Below are 17773 nucleotides of genomic sequence, written 5' to 3'. Positions count from 1 at the left end.
GCTGCAGGTTAAGCCTTCTGTATTAATGTTTTTATTAGTCAAGATTGTTTGGCTTCTGTGGTACATCCCATCCAAGCTGGTGTGGTAGTGCTGGAATGTCATTTGTGGCCACGTGCTCAAGAAAATAAAAATCTAGAATATTTAACTGGGCAGTTGAGATTTATTTATGAGTCTCTGAAACAAGGCTGATAGATGAGCTTACATGGTGGTGGCTGTGAGATGTGGGTGTAGCTGCGAGGGCTTCCAGAAGTGCAGGGAGGTAGAGGGAGCCACCCATCCCGAATCTAAGAAGGTCTGTCTGGAGTTTTTATTTATTTATTTATTTATTTATTTTTGGCTTTTTGGGTCACACCCTGAAATGTAGAGGGGCTATTTCTGGCTTTGCATTACCAAAGTGTAAGGCAGATGCCCAGGGGACTGTATGGGATGCTGAGAATTGAACCCGGATTGGGTGCATCCAAGGCAAACACTCTGCCCTTTGTACTATCGCTCCAGCCCCGCTCTGGAGTTTTTAGCAAAAAAGCTCCATGTACCTGAAATTTTTGGCAGATTTGGTTCTGTCTTCGGACCCTCTTTCTGATGGCCTTAAACAGCAAGCTGCACTCCTCCTTCTGTGCCCTGCACATCTGTGAGCCCCCTTACTCCTCGGGCTAGTTTTGCTGAATGAGAGCAGCTCTAGGGTATCTGAGATCTCCCTGACTGTCACTTTGGAGGTTCTTTTGCAGCCCTTTGGTTTTCAATCACCTCCAATCAGTCAATTAAAATAGAGGTTCACCCTGTTTCCGGCAACTTGGCAGTCACGCCCATAAGCCACCCCTCACTGGCGCCAGATAATTTTGTCATCAACCATGCTCCAGAGACTCACTGTCCTTTTCTCCCGGAAGGGAGCGTAAAACGACACGCCATAGCCATGTGGCCGGACCCAAAACCAGGACATTTCATTCGGAGCACCTTGGAGGGGGGCAGATGAGGCTCCTCCCCATCCCAAGGGACCCAGCCCTGGCAGCCGAAAACATCCAGAACTCATCCACTGCCATGCTCACGGCTGCTCTCCACATGCTTGGGCTGAGCCTCACCCACGAGTGAACGTATTCCTGGACCACACGGCCGACAACTCATACCTCACACTACTCATACTCCAAGAGTACGAGTGGGGTTTAAAGTAGGAGGCAACCGCTCTGGAAAGAAAGATGGCGGCCGCACGGGAACCTTGTGGACAGCAGGTTTGAGCCGGGGGTGGGGGCGGCAGGGACCTCATGGGAAGGGGGGCGTTCTGGGCCGTCCTTCACACCCGACCGAGGTCACCAGCTGCCCCCCACTAGTGGCTCTCCAGCACGGCCACGACTCCAGAGCACAGAAACCAATCTCTTAACTATCTAACTTTTAATAGAAATACTTCCAGGGTTAATAAGTAAAATAGCAGAAATCCAAAACCGCGCGGCCGCTATTGCAGCCGCACGACATCATTTTATTCTTAAACCCAGCTGTAGAAAGCAAATCATTTCACAACGCTGTTTCAGCATGTCTGATGGGGGGGGGGGGGTCGTAAACTCTAAACAATAATGGTGTATCTTCTATCGAAACAATGTATCTAGTCTAAGTAGATAGAGTATTAACTAGAACTCATCTGCCTCACAGGAATTGGGAGGGGTGGGAGGTGGGGTTCTATTGGGGTTCGCGGTTAAAAAATAAGTATTGGTAAAGGGAAATGTGTTTGATATTTACATGACTGAGACCTAAACCCGAAAGCTCTGTAACTTTTCCCACAGTGATTCAATAAAGAAATAAATTATAAAAAAAATAAAAAAATAAAGTAGGAGGCAACCAATTTTAGAGGGAAATAAATAAATATTTGCATATATATGCATATATATATATATATTCACACAAGGCTCAACAACATGTTAGTAATCTCTTATAGAAGGGCTTAAAGGCCCCTGGGTGAAATACAACAATCTTCACACACTTTCCTCTAAGGAAACTTTTCTGGAGCATTTTCAGCAGTTTTTCATAACAAACAATACAAAATTAATCATTTCAGTTCTGCTTTGGGGCAGGGGTTGGGGTTCAGGATGGAAACATTCCAAATATGGTGGTAGGAAGGTGTAATGGTGGTGGAATTGGTGTTCAAGCACTAAATGTAATCAAATATTGTGAACTACTTTATAGCACTATAACACTGTTCTCCCGTTGTTCATTAATTTGCTCGAGCGAGCATCAATAACGTCTCACAACAAATTGTGAGACTTTTTGTTACCATTTTTGGCATATGGAATGCATCATGGGTAGCTTGCCAGGCTTTGCCATGAGGACGAGATACTCTTGGTAGCTTGCTGGGCTCTCTGAGAGGGGTGGAGGAATTGAATCCGGGTCGGCTGCGTGCAAGGCAAACGCCCTACCCGCTGTGCTATCGCTCCAGCCCAAACTACTTTATAAAAAAAATTAATTAAATTTTTTTCTTTTTTAATTAAATTAAAAAAATAAAATATAGGTTCATCTGGAGCACTTCTGGAGATCCTGGGAACTTTCCTGGGGGGACTGGGCTCCTGGATTTGGGCCCAGGCTCCCTCTCTTACCTGAAGTATGATCTTGGGTGTGGTTTGCCTTTTGGTGCCTTTTCTATCAGTGTCCCTTAGTGATGTTAGAATTCAGTATGATCACATGTGTAAAGTGCAGTAGACCAGCTACCTTGGCACAAGACTCAGGACCCACAAAGCGTCCTCTCTGCAAAGAGCAAGTGAGGACTCAGAGCAGAAATGGCCAATTGATATGTCTTTGGCGAAGCTGGGAGCTGGTGGTGGCATGTATGAGGGCACCAGTGTGACCTGGGGGTGAGCACTCTGGAGCCCTGGACTCCTCTAAGGAACCTCATGTTTCCTCAGAGCCACTGCAGAGGAGAGCCACGCTTTCCCCGTTCTCAGGTTTCCAGTAGGCATAAGGACCTTTGGGTGGGGAGTGACTGGGACATGTTGTCTGCCTTCACTAGTACAGGACGCTGCTGCAGGCCACTCTGCTCTTTGGTTTGGGGCAGAAGGGAAGAGGATGGGTGGACCTCAAGTGGGCACCCGTGGCTCTTACAGAAAAGGCATGGTTACATCAGAGGTCTCAGTCTTGCTGGGCTGATTTGCTGGAATTCCTCATCTCCACAGCACCCCAATTACAAATGGCCTGATTCCACTTCCCTTGTCAATACTGAAAGGCAGGCAAGATGTGCACCCTTCATTATTCCCCAGGTTGGAGAATAACTCACCTTGGGGATCTGAGGGGATTTGCTACTGAGGTCAGAATTTTGGGCACCACCTTGCCATTGATGGAGAACTTCCCTAAATACTTCATGAGAATGGGGGGGGGGTTCTCCCCCTGACCTGTGGAGTGTGATAGTGTGCATACATTTGCAGCGTGTGCTCTGATCGCTGGGGGGACCAGAGGAGCTGCCACAAGCACGCTCCAGGTTCTGAGTGTCACCGGCAGCTTACAGTAAGGAAAACACGGGCTCCCTGAGGAAGGCCTGTGTCATCGGCATCCAGCTTCCATCTCCTTTCCCTGCTACTCACCCCAGCCTGTCAGCCTCAGCCCTCAGGCCTGGCCCCTCACACCTGAAAATGGCTGTTTCATTACATTTCCTTGTAGAATTGTTGAGAAAACTTCCCTGCAGCCCGGCATACACCCCTTGTGTTGCACTGGTGATGGGTGATGGTGAAGGTCCTGGATCTGTGACTTAGTCATTCCATGGAGCAGAGAGGGGGCCTTGGATCAGACAGTAGCTCTGCAGCAGGGCATATGTGGGAGGGCAGCACTCATGAGATGTGAGAGAGACCAGTAACATCCATATCCTTGAGTCTTTGCTTAAAATTTTTTTGTTTGTTTTGGGGACACACCTGGTGATGCTCAGGGGTTACTCCTGGCTCTGCACTCAGGAATTACTCCTGGCGGTGCTCCAGGGACCATATCGGGTGCCAGGGATTGAACCCAGGTCGACCCTGTAGAAGCCAGGTGCCCTACCTGCTGTACTATCACTCTAGCCCCAGCCGCTCTGAGGATACAGGATACCTAGAAGAAGCACTGCCCCCCCACCCCCATCCCCCATGCCCTGGGTCTGTGAGCATTGCTCTGGTTTTAGGAATGTGCCTTGTTTCCCCAGTGGATGCACATGCCTTGCAGGCAGGGACCATATTTGCACTTCTTGGACCCCTTCCTACGGTTCTGACAGATCCTGGCACATGCTTCACACAGGGAGCGCCCTGCCCATAACACCGCTCTGATGCTCAGCAGTAAGAGTAGCCACTTCGGTGGGGGGGCTATGGTGTGATAGATTTCGTGCTGAGAAGCTCGCATGTATTCCCACATGCCCCATGATAAGCTGTGGAATACGAGGCGTCAGCCCCAGCTGGTGGGAGGGAGTGGAGAGCTTAGATCAAAGTCCTGGTGTTTCTGGCAGCTCAGTTAGGCGGCAGTTGAAGCACTGATCCAAGGGAAGTGATATGGAGGCTTCGGGGGTCCTGGGGAGAAACCTTCTTCCTAGGAATCTTGGGTCATCCCTAGCAGGAACAGAGCAGTTCGGGACTCCATTGGGATGTGCTTTCTTGGGTGGAGCTGAATACTTGCCAGCCAGCATACCTCATGCCTGCCTGCTCAGAACTGGGCCAGAACTCACTGTCTCTCTTCCTCTCCTCAGCTCTACCTGGAGCAGCTGCCCTGCAGAGTGACCGAGGGAGAGGTCATAACACCTCCACCCTCTGCCCTACCCAGGGCTCAGCGACCTTCACCTCAGGTCTTCTTGTCCACACACAGGGGTTTCTCCTGACCATCCTGGATGCTTCATTGCCTAGCAGTAGACTTTTGTCTCTCTGGTGCTCTCAGAAAGTGTTGTCTCTTGCCCTCTGCCCCTGGCCCAGTTCTGAGTGGGTTTCTCTTCTTTCCCACAAGTGGCCTTGCAGGCAGGCATGAAGCATGTTGACTGGCAAGTATTGAGCCCTGGTCACCTCCACAGAGCGACTGTGTGTGTTTCAGGCAGAACAAAGCAGTAACTGACCACAGAAGGGCTGTCCCAGTGTTCAAAGGTAAAAGGATGCTGAAGTTTCTCAAAAAGTAGTGAAATTCAAGGCCAGGCACAGGACAGTTGAATTCCCAAGTAATCCCGCATGAACTTACTGTTTCCGTTTCACCTAGGAGGAAGCAAAAGCTCAGAGGCTGGGCAGGCAGCTAAACTTGACCTTGACCTCGCTTTAGCTACCTATAAAACGAGGAGCTCAATCCCTCTGTCCACTTAGTAGAGGGTGCCTGGACACACAGGCCTTGGAGCAGAGATTCCTAAACTTACTTGCCCTGCTAGCTCTTCACAGGAAGTAAATCACTTGGCATCCTCCTGAAAATTTACTTTCTTTAGGCAAACAAACAGAAAGAGAAGTTGGAGGGCCCCCATGGGTGGCGTATGTGAGGCAGAGAGGAGAGAGATGGTCACTTTTCCCCAATCTGCTGTGGGACCAGCTGGGAAGATTAGAACTGATAAAGTCTGGAAAATCAGTCCTAGGCCTTACCCAGGGATTCCAGGTTCTTGTCTTTCTCACAGAAAGAAATTTTAGGAGTAAACAGCAGTGAAGTAAAATGGCTTTTATTTGGAGGGTTTTAGGAAAGGGAAGGAGGGAGAAAAAGTAAGAGAGAGTAACACACACAAGGGAGAACCTGGGCTTCTCCAAAGGTGGAGAAAACCTCAGTATACATCTCGAGAGGGGACAGGTGGGTGATATATGTACTCGGCCACGTGAACACAAGCAGCATATGGGCTCGGGCAGCATATGTGTGAGTTTCGTTGTTCAAGGTGGCTTTTATAGGTTTTTTCCCAGTGGGACTTTCTAGCTAGGTGAGTCAGTTGCTCTGGTGGTTGCCAAGGGGGCTGACTTGGGAGTGGTCAGTGACCTTCTTTGGAATTCCTTTCCTGGAATTTTGTTCCTACTGGAGCTTCTTTTGGAGAGGGTGGGGGTCCAGACTTCTCTGGATCTGTTGGTGGTGCCAGGCAGGGGTCTTATCAGGCCTTGGTGCCTGTGTTTGCTGTCTTGGCCCTATTGGTTTTATTACTTTCTAGGATTTCCCTTGCCATTGGCCCCTTCCTGCCTACTTGCCTACATCAGAAGCACTGCCCATCCCCCCAACTGTAGCTTCCATCAATCAGTGAGAGTATATCAACCACTTTGGGGGATCATGGTCACGGTCCTGGTCCTCCCGTTGTTCATCGATTTGCTCGAGCGGGCCCAGTAACGTCTCCATCGTGAGACTTGTTGTTACTGTGTTTGGCATATTGAATACGTCATGGGTAGGATGCCAGGCTCTGCCGTGCGGGCGAGATACTCTCGGTAGCTTGCCGGGCTCTCCGAGAGGAGTGGAGGAATTGAACTCGGGTCGGCCATGTTGGCCACTTGTAAGGCAAACGCCCTACCGCTGTGCTATCGCTCCAGCCCATTTTGGGGGATATTGTCTTAGAATCTTGCTAATGATGCCATTGGGGTCTCTGCCTATGAAGGGTCACCTATGCCCGGAACATGGACAGAATTAAATGAAAATCCCCTATAAGCTCCAGTTTTATAGCGTGGGCCTCTGCGAGGAAGGAGACTTGTGTCTGTAGACTGTGCCAAGAGGACACAGCGCTGGGCTCCAGCCTGAAGCCCTTTCTCTGTCCCCCCACAGAGGGCCATCCGCGTGCGTAGCCACTCCATGGAGACCATGGTGAGCAGCCAGAAGAAGCAGCATGGTGCGGGCATCCCAGGCAGCCTCAGCGGGGGTATCTCCCACAACAGCACGGAGGTGACCAAGACTACCTTCTCGGTGAGTGCCCTGGGTAGCAGGTCACCCTGAGAGCATGCCCGGGCCTGCGTAGAAGGGGTGCCCCACGCTCAGGCAAGCTCAGAGCATTTGAGCAGGGTGTACTGGACTGTGAAAGGAAATGAAGGCTGCTGGGGGCAGCCTCAGGCCATATCTGGGGAGACAGTATCCCAGGCAACACCCATCGGTGAGAGAGGTGGGTCAAGCAGAAATCCTTGGGTTATGGAACTTGAGAGATAGGACAGCAGGTAGAGCATTTGCCTTATACACAACCAATTAGGGTTCCATCCCAGGCATCCCACAAGGCCTCCAAGGCATTGTCAGAAGTGTTTACTGAGTGCAGAGCTGGTAGTAACTCCTGTGCATTGCTGGGTGTGGCCCCAAAACAAAACCAAACCCTCAGGTTGTCTTCTCTGAGTTTCATTGATAATGAGACTCCCTTGGAGTCAGTCCAAAATGGGCCCAGGACACTTTCTCTACCTGGTGTTGGGGACCCGTGTCTCACCGAGAAGGTTATCCCCTGCTTTCTTATTGGTGATAGTGGTAGCTGCGGACTGGCTTGCTGTGTGCCAGGCCCTGAGCTAGTCAGTCGTCCTCTCACCTGAGCTGTGACCTTGCCTGAGGGGAGCTGCTGTTTATTTTCATTTCACTTGGAGCAAAAGGCAGCCTTGAGGGGTTAAGTGACTTGAGAAAGGTCACTTAGCTGAATTGAAGAACTCAGGCTTGAATGTGGCTCTCTCCAGAGTCAGAGTCTTCACACGTCATCACTGTGTGTGCGGTTCCCTAGGAGACAGCCTGGCGGTCCTGTGGGCTGGGGTCTTGTCTGCCACTGCTCAGAGCTGGTTAGGGGGAAGGAACCACAAAGTCTGTGCTTTGACAAAGCAAAGTGACTTTGGATTTGCATAGATTAGCCTGTCCCTGTCCCTTTCCTGCCTGCCTGCCTTCCAGAGCACACCCAGCATGGTACCAACAATTGGTGTTATAAATGATCTTGCATAATGCATTTAATTTACCTAATATTTTTATAGCTATTATTTTGTTCCTCCCACAAAGTCTGTTCTTTGGATGAGGAGACAGAAGCCCAGAGAGTTTCCCCTCTTACCCGTGGTTGCACAATACATGAGGGGTGGAAGTTGGGACCTGGGTAACAGAGTTGGTGGTCTCAAAAGATTGGCTGCAGACTCCCACCCCTCCTTTTTAAATCTCCCACTTTAAAAGTCTCCTTCTTTTAAATTATCCCTCCAATCCCTGATGTATCTGAGGATGAGCCCCAATCTTGGTGGGTTCCCCCTCCCTGTGTGTGGTGTGGACCTGGAGCTGCCCATTATCCTGGCTTGTTATTGGGTCAGCAGCTTGGACCTGTTTGTGGGTAATGGACGGAGGGTAAAGAGCCCTGAGGTTTCTTCTTCATACTGCCAGTGATTCGCTCTCAAACCTTGGCCAACCCTCTCAGGCGTCCACATTTTATGGAAACTGGAATTAGACCATTCCAAGGGCTTCTCAATGCACAGGGCTTATGGAGGCCTTGAGGCCATGTTCCCCCAAGAATTTGGTCTCTAGGGTCTTTGGTGTATTGTTACTGGGACCATGAGGTAGGGCTTAAGGGCCTGGGAAGATAGGCTACACCGAACTTAGCTCTCAGCTCCTGTTTAACCCTTTCTAGCTGTCTGGTTAGCTCCTGGGATCTCTCCCAGGGAGCTTGCAGGAATCCATAGTGAAGCAGCACGGGGCATGAGGGGATAGGGATTGGGGTTCTGGGGTTTGAGCACTCACTGTGGTGATTTTGCCTGCAGCCTCCTGTGGCTGTGGCCACGGCGAAGAATCAGTCACGGAGCCCCATCAAGAGGCGCTCGGGCCTCTTCCCCCGTCTGCACACGGGCTCTGAGGGCCAAGGCGACAGCCGGACGCGATGGTAACTGTTGGGGACCTGCCTCTCTAAAGAGGCATATCTATCTAAGCAGATATGAACGTTTGTCTCTTCTCCGCCTTGCTGTCAAATACCTACCTTGGGGAGGGCTCTGCGAAGCTTCCAGAACTGTCTTCCCCCCTGACGCAGGTCACCAGGCGAGGCACCAGCCCTCCCATACACTCCCTCTGCTCTTTATTTCAGGGCAGATTTGGCCCATCTCTGCATGGGGCTTTCTAGGAGTTATTTTTGTTGCATTTTGACCCAAATTTAGAAACATTGCTTGAATTCTTTGCTTTGGCCTCCTTTCCACTGGTCATTCAATGTTCCCTCTTACATATGGTTCTATAGGCAGAGTTCATGAACCCTTTTCATGGCTTCTCAAATGATCTTATTTTTTATTTTTATTAAAAAAATTTTTTAGCAACTCTCCTATTCCAATATTCTTAACTTGTTCTTGCCAATTCGCTCTCTGACGCTTGAATAGGTGAACGCTTTCAGTATTTATGGCAACAAACAGCGTTTCTTGCGAGTCTGCCCTGTGCTTAGATAAGAGCCACCGAAGATGCAGATCTGTACCCCAGAAACTTACAAATGTGAGAGCAAAGAAAGCTTTAGGGTGACTTCTGGGTTTCCCAAGTATCTACCCTGACTGGTGGTTATGTCCCAAGGGGCAAGTTTATGGATGAAGAACTCTGTTTGGAATCTGTTCGTGGGTGTGACACAAACAGTTGAGGGTTCCAGAATTCAGAGTGGTCCAAATTGCAGGTCTGGAGCTTAGGAGTATCACCATGGCCAGAGGAGATGGGGCAAGACCCTGGGGCAAAGATGCCCCTTACAGATGGATCATCATACAGGAAAGTTATGAGTATGGAGTACCTGGGGAGTTCTCATATTCCAGAGCTGTCAAGGAGTCGGGGTAGGAAAAGGGAAGAGGAGAAGGAAGAAAGCCTGGAGTAGAGACATCCGGGATGGAGCCAGCCAGTATGAGACGCACACTATGACCCAGACCCCCACTAGGGCTGACAATAAGGTGATCATAGGCTTCAATAAGAATGGCAGTGGTTGTGATAAAGCTCCGCCACTATTAAAAATAAAGTAAAAAATGAAAAAAAAAATAAAAATAAAAAAAATATTAAAAAACTCCAGGGTGGAGGCCTCACACTATGAGGCCCTGGGCTTAATCCCTTGCACCATGATGCATTTTGGGGCTGTTTCCCAAGTAGTCCTCAAGAGACCTGGGCTCTTCCGGTGACTCTCGGTCAGGTGGCTCAATGCACAGGCCTAAGGATGTAGAGCTGCTTGGGCCACATGATATTTGGGATAACCTGGGTCACTGCAGTGATGTTTGGGGACCTCCAGGGCTGTACCCAATGATGATGTTGGGGACCATGTGGTATCAGGTGTCAGACCAAGGTCAGACATGTGCAAGGTATAGACTCTCTACTTTACCTCTGGCCCTTGAATTAAAAAAAAAATTAAAATAGAGTGCACTGATAGGACCAGAACCACAGTACAGCAGGGCATTTGCCTTGCATGCAGCTGACCCTGGTTCAATCCCCATCACCCCATATGCTCCTCTGAACTTGCCAGGAGTCAATCCTGAGCCCCAAGTGTGGGGCCCGAAAACAATAAAAAAGAGATACTTCATAGCTCTAGGATGACTATAATCAAAAGCACAAATACAGACAGTTATAGCAGGGATATGGAGACATTGGAACCCTCCCTCATCTCTGGAGGCTGTGTGCTGAGTGGAAATGGTCTGGAAGTTCCTTTGAGGGTTCATATGACCATATGACCCGGCAATTTAATTTCTGGGTATACATTTAAGAAAAAGACTACAAGCCTACATAAAAACTGGTGCTCAGATAATTCATTGCAGCAATTTTCAGTAAGAGCCAAAGTGGAGACACTTGATGAATAGATAAATAACTTGTAGTATATACAGAAAGTGTAAGGATAATTTTACAGCACAAAGGAGTGATGGACTGGATGCATATTACAACATAGATGAGCCCTGAAAATATGGTGCTCTGCAAAAAAAGACAGTCACAAAGACTACAACACGTTGCTTGAATACTCAGACAGACTGTTGAGATTAGACAAATGTAAGGAAGCTGGAAGTCGATGAGTGTTGTCAGGGGCCGAGTGAGGAGGAATGGGGGGTGACTAGAATAAGTCTGGAGTTTCTTTTAGGAAAAACAAAGGTGTTCTAAAGTTTGATCATGGCAATGTTTTTACATCTTGTATACTGAAAACTGAAAACCATGGACTTGTACACATTAAATGGGTTAATTCCAAGTCTCACAATAGAGATGTTACTGGCGCCTGCTCGAGCAAATCGATGAACAATGGGAGGACAGGGCTACCGTGCAATCATAAGTGGTTCATATCTTCATAAAGCTGTTATAAAAGTGAGTGTGTCGAGGACAGAGCCATGTACATAACAGCTGACGCAGGGCAAAAGTGGGCATGGAGTAGTACAGGTAGAGATACCGCTAATCCCCAGAAGGAGACCTCCCTGGATGCTGAGCTGAGTAGAGCCCCTTTTCCTGGCTTCCCCCTGAGCACCCCCTCATCTGCTGCATTCTCTGAGGGGCTTCTATGGGGTCCTGTGGCTGTGAACCCACTGGGCCTTGTGGTGCTGAGAGCAGGCTGGGGCTCTGTCGTGGCTCTGGGTGTGACCAGGGCAGTGGGGGCTGAATCCAGTGGCCTCACGCCTTTTCATCCCCATTTCCACAGTGACAGTGCGTCCAGCAACCCCAAGACCCCAGATGGCGGACACTCTTCTCAGGAGATCAAGTCTGAGACCTCATCCAATCCCAGCTCTCCAGAAATCTGCCCCAACAAGGAGAAGTAAGAGAGCGAGTATGGGGGACCACTGTGTTAGCCCCCCGGGGACTCTCAAATGTGCTCTCTGCTCCGGACAAGCAGAGAGTGGGCATCTGTTCTCAGGGGAACTCTCTGGAACACAAAGCCAACAGTTAGAGGCCCTGGGGGTGGGGGCGGGGGCACTGGTGGGCAAGCTCAGTCTACCTGGGCCTGCACGAGGCCCCAGGCAGAGCCTGCAGGGCTGGAGTGTGACAGGACCTGCCTTGTTTCCTGTTCCTACAGGCCCTTCATCAAGTTGAAGGAGAATGGCCGAGCCAACATCTCCCGCTCCTCTTCCAGCACCAGCAGCTTCAGCAGCACTGCGGGCGAGGGCGAGGCCATGGAGGAGTGTGACAGCGGGGTAGGTGTGGCCCCATCCAAGCCAGGGCCCAGCCAGGTACCAGCTCTGCTCTGAAATAGCCAGGCCCTGCAGACAAAGGGACGTCTGCAAATAGGAGAGTGTCTGACTGCTCTCTCCCCATTCTGGGGGGTCTCCCTCGGAGACATGCAACAGCAGAAGGTCGGAGGTGAGGGTGAAGGCCACAGGCTCCTGAATGGAAGGGAGTGGGGCAGCCCTCCATGGCACAGTGGGCAGGAGGTTGGGGTGGAGGTGACTGGGGAGAAGGAAAGAGCAGGTTCATGTGGGGAGAGGGAGGCAGTGCGGCCCGTGGTGGCTCCCTCACCCCGTCTCTCTCCACAGAGCAGCCAGCCGTCCACAACCTCGCCCTTCAAGCAGGAGGTGTTTGTCTACAGCCCGTCCCCGAGCAGCGAGAACCCCAGCCTGGGGGCAGCTGCCACCCCCATTATCATGAGTCGGAGTCCCACAGGTCAGTAGCATATAGGGATGTTGGCCATGGAGGTGATGGGCTGTACACAGGGAGCTGCCCAGTCCCGGCTTCCTCCGCAAGTGTCTGGCACTGCAGCTCGGCTGGCTCACTCCATCCTTGATCCATGGGAAGAGGCCTGCCAGGCGTTAAGCAGTCCCCAGACCAGCTTGGGTCTGGCCGCAAGGAGGGCAATATCGTGGGGGCAGCATAGAGCTCTGGGTCCAGAGTCCACATCCTGGTTCGCAGGCTTCCAAGGGCTGAGCTATCGGGCAAGTCACCAAGTCTTTCCTGTGCCTCTGTTTCCCCAAGCAGAAGCTTGAGGGAGGGGGAAGTTTCTAACTCAAGATTAGTATGTGTGATTGGGTGAGCTTGCTTTTTGTAAGCTCTTTGAGCTGTTAACCTAAGTGTTTGTTAAATAGATTAATAGCAGAGTCTGTTCTCAACCCGTGAGATCTTACCCCTGAGGGCCCAGTTGGCCAAGTCAGGAGACATGTTCAATCTTGATGATTGTGGGGTAGGTGTGCAGGCATCTAGAGAAGAAGGGTGGGGTTAATGCCCTTTAATGTACACGAGCCCCCATAACACAGCATAGGCTGAGACGGAGAAGCTCTACATGACAGAAACACGGAAAAGGCCAGAGTTGATGCCAACATGCTTTTGGGGTCCTCATGCTGAGGACATGTTGGAAAAAGGAGTTATTCCATGTTGGAGATAAAAGGCTCGGAAGCGAACTGCCCCTTGTATGAGTGTGGCCAGCCCTGTGGCTGGGTAGTTGTGGCCTTGGGTTCTAATGGTTCCTGACAGTGGCACTGACAGGTTCACCTCTGTGTGCCTCAGCTTCCTCATCTGTAATTAGGCTAATAATACTAGGACTCAATTTTATAAAAATAAGGCTTGTAACCCCCTCACGAGCAGCTCTCCATCTCTGGAATGACCATGCTCCCAGAGGGCACAAACCAATCTGGGAACCCAGCAGCTTTTGGCAGAAATGTGTATGGACTATGCATTAAGCTACGATGCCATGCCCCCCCACCCCCCGCCGCCTCGTGGGAAAGGGTGTTTGTCCCTTCTGCCTCCCCACTGCTCCACGGCAGAGCGGCCACTGCCTCAGAGACTATTGGACAGTATGAGCCGGCTGTGATGGGGCACCCCAGGCCTCATGGGATGCGGGGGTGGAACCAGCCCGTCCTTCCTGCTGTGCCAAGACCACAAATTGCCCCCATGAGCAGCTCTCCATCTCCAGAATGACCATGATCCCAGAGGCACGCAAACCAATCTGGGAACCCAGCGCCTTTTGGCAGAAATCCCTCCAGACTTAATTAGTAAAATATCAGAAATCCAAAATTGCCTGGCCTCTATTGCGGCCACCCGACATCATGTGCTCTTCATAATCTGCAGTAGAAAACAAATTATCTAACGATGCCATTTCAGCAAGTCTGATTGTTGGGAGAAAATTCCAAATAATAATGGTGCATCTTTTGTTGAAATAATGAATGTAATCGAATTAGAGAGAGAGTTAAGTGGAAATCATTTGCCTCATAGGCAGGGGGAGGGTGGGATGGGGGTATACTGGGGTTCTCGGTGGTGGAAAATGTGAAGGGACGGGTGTTTGATTATTGTATGACCGAGACTTAAACATGAAAGCTTTGTAATTGTTCTCACAGTGATTCAATAAATAAAAATTTTTAAAAAATTAAAAAATAAGGGAGGGAGAGATAAAACAGCAGATTAATGGGACCAAAGTGATAGTACAGTGACTAGGGTGCTTACCTTGCATGGGGCCAACCTGGTTTTGATTCCTGGATCCCATATGATAGTTACCTGAACGTTCAGGAGTGATCCCTGAGTATAGAGCCTGGAATAAGCCATGAGCACTGTCAGGTACAGAGCGCATCCCCAAAAACAACAACAACAAAAAAACCCCCAAAAACAAAAACCAGTAGCCCATTGATACTTAGGAAATTCTTCTTTTTTTCCTTTTCTGTTTTGTTTTTGAGCCACACCTGGCTAACTCGGGGTTTACATTTGCTGCGTGCTCAGGGATCACACATGGAAGTGTTCAGGGGACTATATTGGCTGCTGGAGATTGAACCAGGGTCAGCCATGTCTGAGACAAGCTCTGTACCCACTGTACTACCACTTTGGCCCTAGAAATGCTATTTGTGATATTTGCTTAATCTCTGTATTTATAGTCTGTTTAAAGTTACAAATGACAAACTAATTCCTATCTCAATATTTTGATATTTTGTTCCTGATAGAATCAATTTCTTTAGTAACTTGAATAATTATTCTCAAATACCAGATTTGCTTAAATTTTTGGATGCTATTTATAATAGTTATGGCATAATACAGTTTAAAAAATTTATATTATTAGCATTTTTCCTTCACAAATTTCTTAAATCTGGACAACAGAAAAATAACTCAAGCCTTGATTTGAGTATGTGGTGTAAGTACTTTAATCAGCATGGATCTCAGGCCACTAAATGTGGCATCACAAATTAAGAGTTGGGAAGAATTCCAGACATGTACAAATGCTGTCAGTAATCTTATGAAAATAGATATTGGACAAACAAGGAAATGATGAATTTTGGATATTATTTATTAATTTTAGTTTTTGGGTCACACCTGGCGCTGCTCAGGGCTTACTTCTGGCACTGCACTCAGGTTTCACTACTGTGGTGCTCAGGGGACTGAACAAATGGGTTGCCTGGGATTGAACCTGGGTAGGCTACGTGCAAGGCAATTACCCTACCCATTGTACTAGTGCTCTGGCCTCTGAATATTATTTTTTAGGAATACAACTTAAGTTCTAAGCTTATATAATTTTTATTTATTTATTTATTGTTTGATTTTTGGGTCACACCCAGCGATGCTCAGGGGTTACTCCTGGCTCTGCACTCAGGAATTACTCCTGGCAGTGCTCAGGAGATCATATGGGATGCTGGGAATCGAACCTGGGTTGATTGCAAGGCAAACGCCCTACCCACTGTGCTATCGCTCCAGCCCCATAAGCTTATATAATTTTAAAAAACGACCCTAACAGCCAGCTTTTTGGAGGACATTTCTAAAAACTGGAGAGCTGGCTCATCAGAGTTGATGCAGATCAGCAACTGCCTATGGGAGAGGAGGCGGCTCCCCATTCCCTACCCCAGCCCCCGGACCCCCGATGACTCTGTGGTTTCACCCTCTTCTCATTTTCCTAGATGCCAAAAACAGAAACTCCCCAAGATCCAACCTAAAATTCCGCTTTGATAAGCTCAGCCATGCCAACTCCAGTGCGGTAAGGTTTCCCCAAAGGCCTGTCCTTCTTGCTGGGGGTACATAATCCTGGGGGTGGGGGGAGAGGAAAGCTGCTGCACAGAAGTTGGGGTGATGCTGTGAGTCCCTGGTATGCTTAGGGCTAGGGGGCAGTTGCCATCTACACGGCTATTAGAGCTACATCGGGGCTCCGAGGATGCTGAGCTGTTGGTTCTGGGTTTTGTATGTCCCAGCTGGGCTCATGGGGTGTTGAGGGCTGGTGGGATTGTTATTTAGAACTCTGACATGGATCCATCTTGAAACAGGGTCACTAATGTGAAAGAGGAGCCCTTCATCTGTCAAAGGTAGGTCAGGTATTTCCCCTGCTGGGCCCTGAGGGAGGGGTGTCCCTTTTACACTCAGGGGGCTGGTGGTCTGAGAGCCCGAGAATGGCCAGAGGCATTGTGATGGGTGTGGAGGGCCACTTGCCATCCTTGAGTCTTCTATGATGGTACCTGGGTCTGGGAGGGCAGGGGGTGGATGGCTGAGGTACAGGACATGGTTGCCCAATAGGACTGTGTCTTGGTCTCCCTTCCTGTACTCCCAGGATCCTGGTTCCAGAAGGCAGATGGGAAGTAGCCTGTCTCCTGCCTTCCTTAGTTAGCCCCGTTGCCTCTGGCTATGTGCCAGCCAGGGCAATGGGCCAGGTGTATTCTCCTTGAGTGTCCGTAGATACCCCAGCCCCCTAGACACTGCAGCATGATCCCAGGAGGACCCTGCTCCCTGGCAGCAGAAGGTTTTCCGTAGAGAAGGGGCTAGGTCAGCTTGCTTGAAACCTACCTGAATCTACAGCCCTCAGTCCCCTCTGCATGGACCCGAGACAGAGCTAGCTGCAGCCAGGGGGAGGGTCTGTGCACTGGGAGTGCTCCCGCCACCGAGTCCCACTGTGTGCTTAGATGCCAGCATTCCCCAGATATTTGTTTCCTCCATTGCCTGTACAGGTTGGCCTGGGCTTTGGCAGCCCTTGTGAGAAGTGTAGTCCTTGGCTCCAGCTGTGGCAGGGGTGGGAATGGGAATGCTCTCCTTCTCTCCCCCACTGTCAGCTCATCTCCCCTTTTTGTCTCTCCCAGGAAATCTCTCTTTTGACCTCAGAGAAGGCTCCTAGTCCAGCAGTTTGGGGGTGCCATCCACTACTCTTAATTGTCACAGTCTCGGTGTCCTCCCTTGCCCGTCCCTTCACCAAGACACACTGCAAGCACCTCCTCATCTCTGGACAAGGCCTCATCGCTCCAGGCCCCTCCTCCTCCAGCCCATCCGAAGTGATGTGTGTCTTGCTCATTTGTCATCTTGCTTTATCTACAAAGGAAAGTGTTGGCCATGGGGTGATCTGGGTACCTGGGAATAAGTCAGAAATCAGTGAGGCATAGTGGTCAGGTTGGGGTGGACAGAAGCCAGAGCAGGACACTGTGCCCTGGGGGAAGGGGCTGAGTCACAGGCCCACCTGCCTGAGTAGGCAGAGCAGGTGTGTTTACTGGTGGCGGAAGGAGCCTTGTTCCAGGAGCCAAGTGTGTGGCAGTCCTTGAGGATGTCTTGATAGAAACCAGTTCCACTGCTCCCTCATATCTGACTCCCACACAGGTTTGCTTCTGCGTTAGGAGCTTCTTCCTTACCTGCTGCCCTCAGACCGAGGGCGCACCTATCCCTGCTGCCTGGCACCTGCTGAGTGGTCGGGGACAGGGCATGTGCCAGGGAGAGCCGCCTCCTGGGCAGCAGTGGGACGTTCTGTTGTGCTGATGTCACCCAGATAGCAAAGCCCGTGTCAGAGTGTCTCCACTTTGAGCAGATGTTTGTTGTTTTTTCTGTGAAGGGGGCACAGCCAGGAATAAGAAGGAATTCAGAGAGATGGAGCCAGGCGTGCTGGTACCATGGTGAGGAAAATATCGGGGTTATGGACTGGGCTAGGGGCCAGTGTCTGCTGGTGGAAGGGTTTTATGGCAGACCTACAGAGAGACTGAACCTCCACTTAGGATTCCCATGGTCAGGAACCCAGCTTGGAGTCCTTCAGGCCTGGCTGCACCCTCCACTCCCAGCCAGAGGGATGCGGGTGCACCCACCT

General features: G+C 50.1%; 1 protein-coding gene across 5 annotated transcripts in view; it reads left to right on the top strand.

Annotated features, from left to right (window-relative positions):
- The window catches only part of RAP1GAP2 (RAP1 GTPase activating protein 2), a 255702-nt gene extending 238494 nt beyond the window's left edge, over positions 1 to 17208 (top strand). For 4 of the 5 annotated variants that reach the window (XM_056127861.1, XM_056127863.1, XM_056127864.1 and 1 more), the window contains 8 exons: positions 6682 to 6819; positions 8610 to 8728; positions 11465 to 11578; positions 11837 to 11954; positions 12294 to 12420; positions 15624 to 15700; positions 15984 to 16022; positions 16788 to 17208. In XM_056127861.1, coding sequence (XP_055983836.1) covers positions 6682 to 6819; positions 8610 to 8728; positions 11465 to 11578; positions 11837 to 11954; positions 12294 to 12420; positions 15624 to 15700; positions 15984 to 15992 — 702 coding nt within the window. In that variant the 3' untranslated portion in view covers positions 15993 to 16022; positions 16788 to 17208. The remainder of the gene's footprint in view (positions 1 to 6681; positions 6820 to 8609; positions 8729 to 11464; positions 11579 to 11836; positions 11955 to 12293; positions 12421 to 15623; positions 15701 to 15983; positions 16023 to 16787) is intronic. The other variant, XR_008794265.1, reaches the window with a different exon arrangement.
- The last annotated feature ends 565 nt before the right edge of the window (positions 17209 to 17773 follow it).

This window comes from Sorex fumeus, unplaced genomic scaffold, assembly GCF_029834395.1.
Source record: "Sorex fumeus unplaced genomic scaffold, SorFum_2.1 ptg000063l, whole genome shotgun sequence".
Taxonomy (NCBI): domain Eukaryota; kingdom Metazoa; phylum Chordata; class Mammalia; order Eulipotyphla; family Soricidae; genus Sorex; species Sorex fumeus.
Note: the sequence above shows the minus strand (reverse complement) of the source record. Positions and strands in the feature narration are given on the sequence as shown.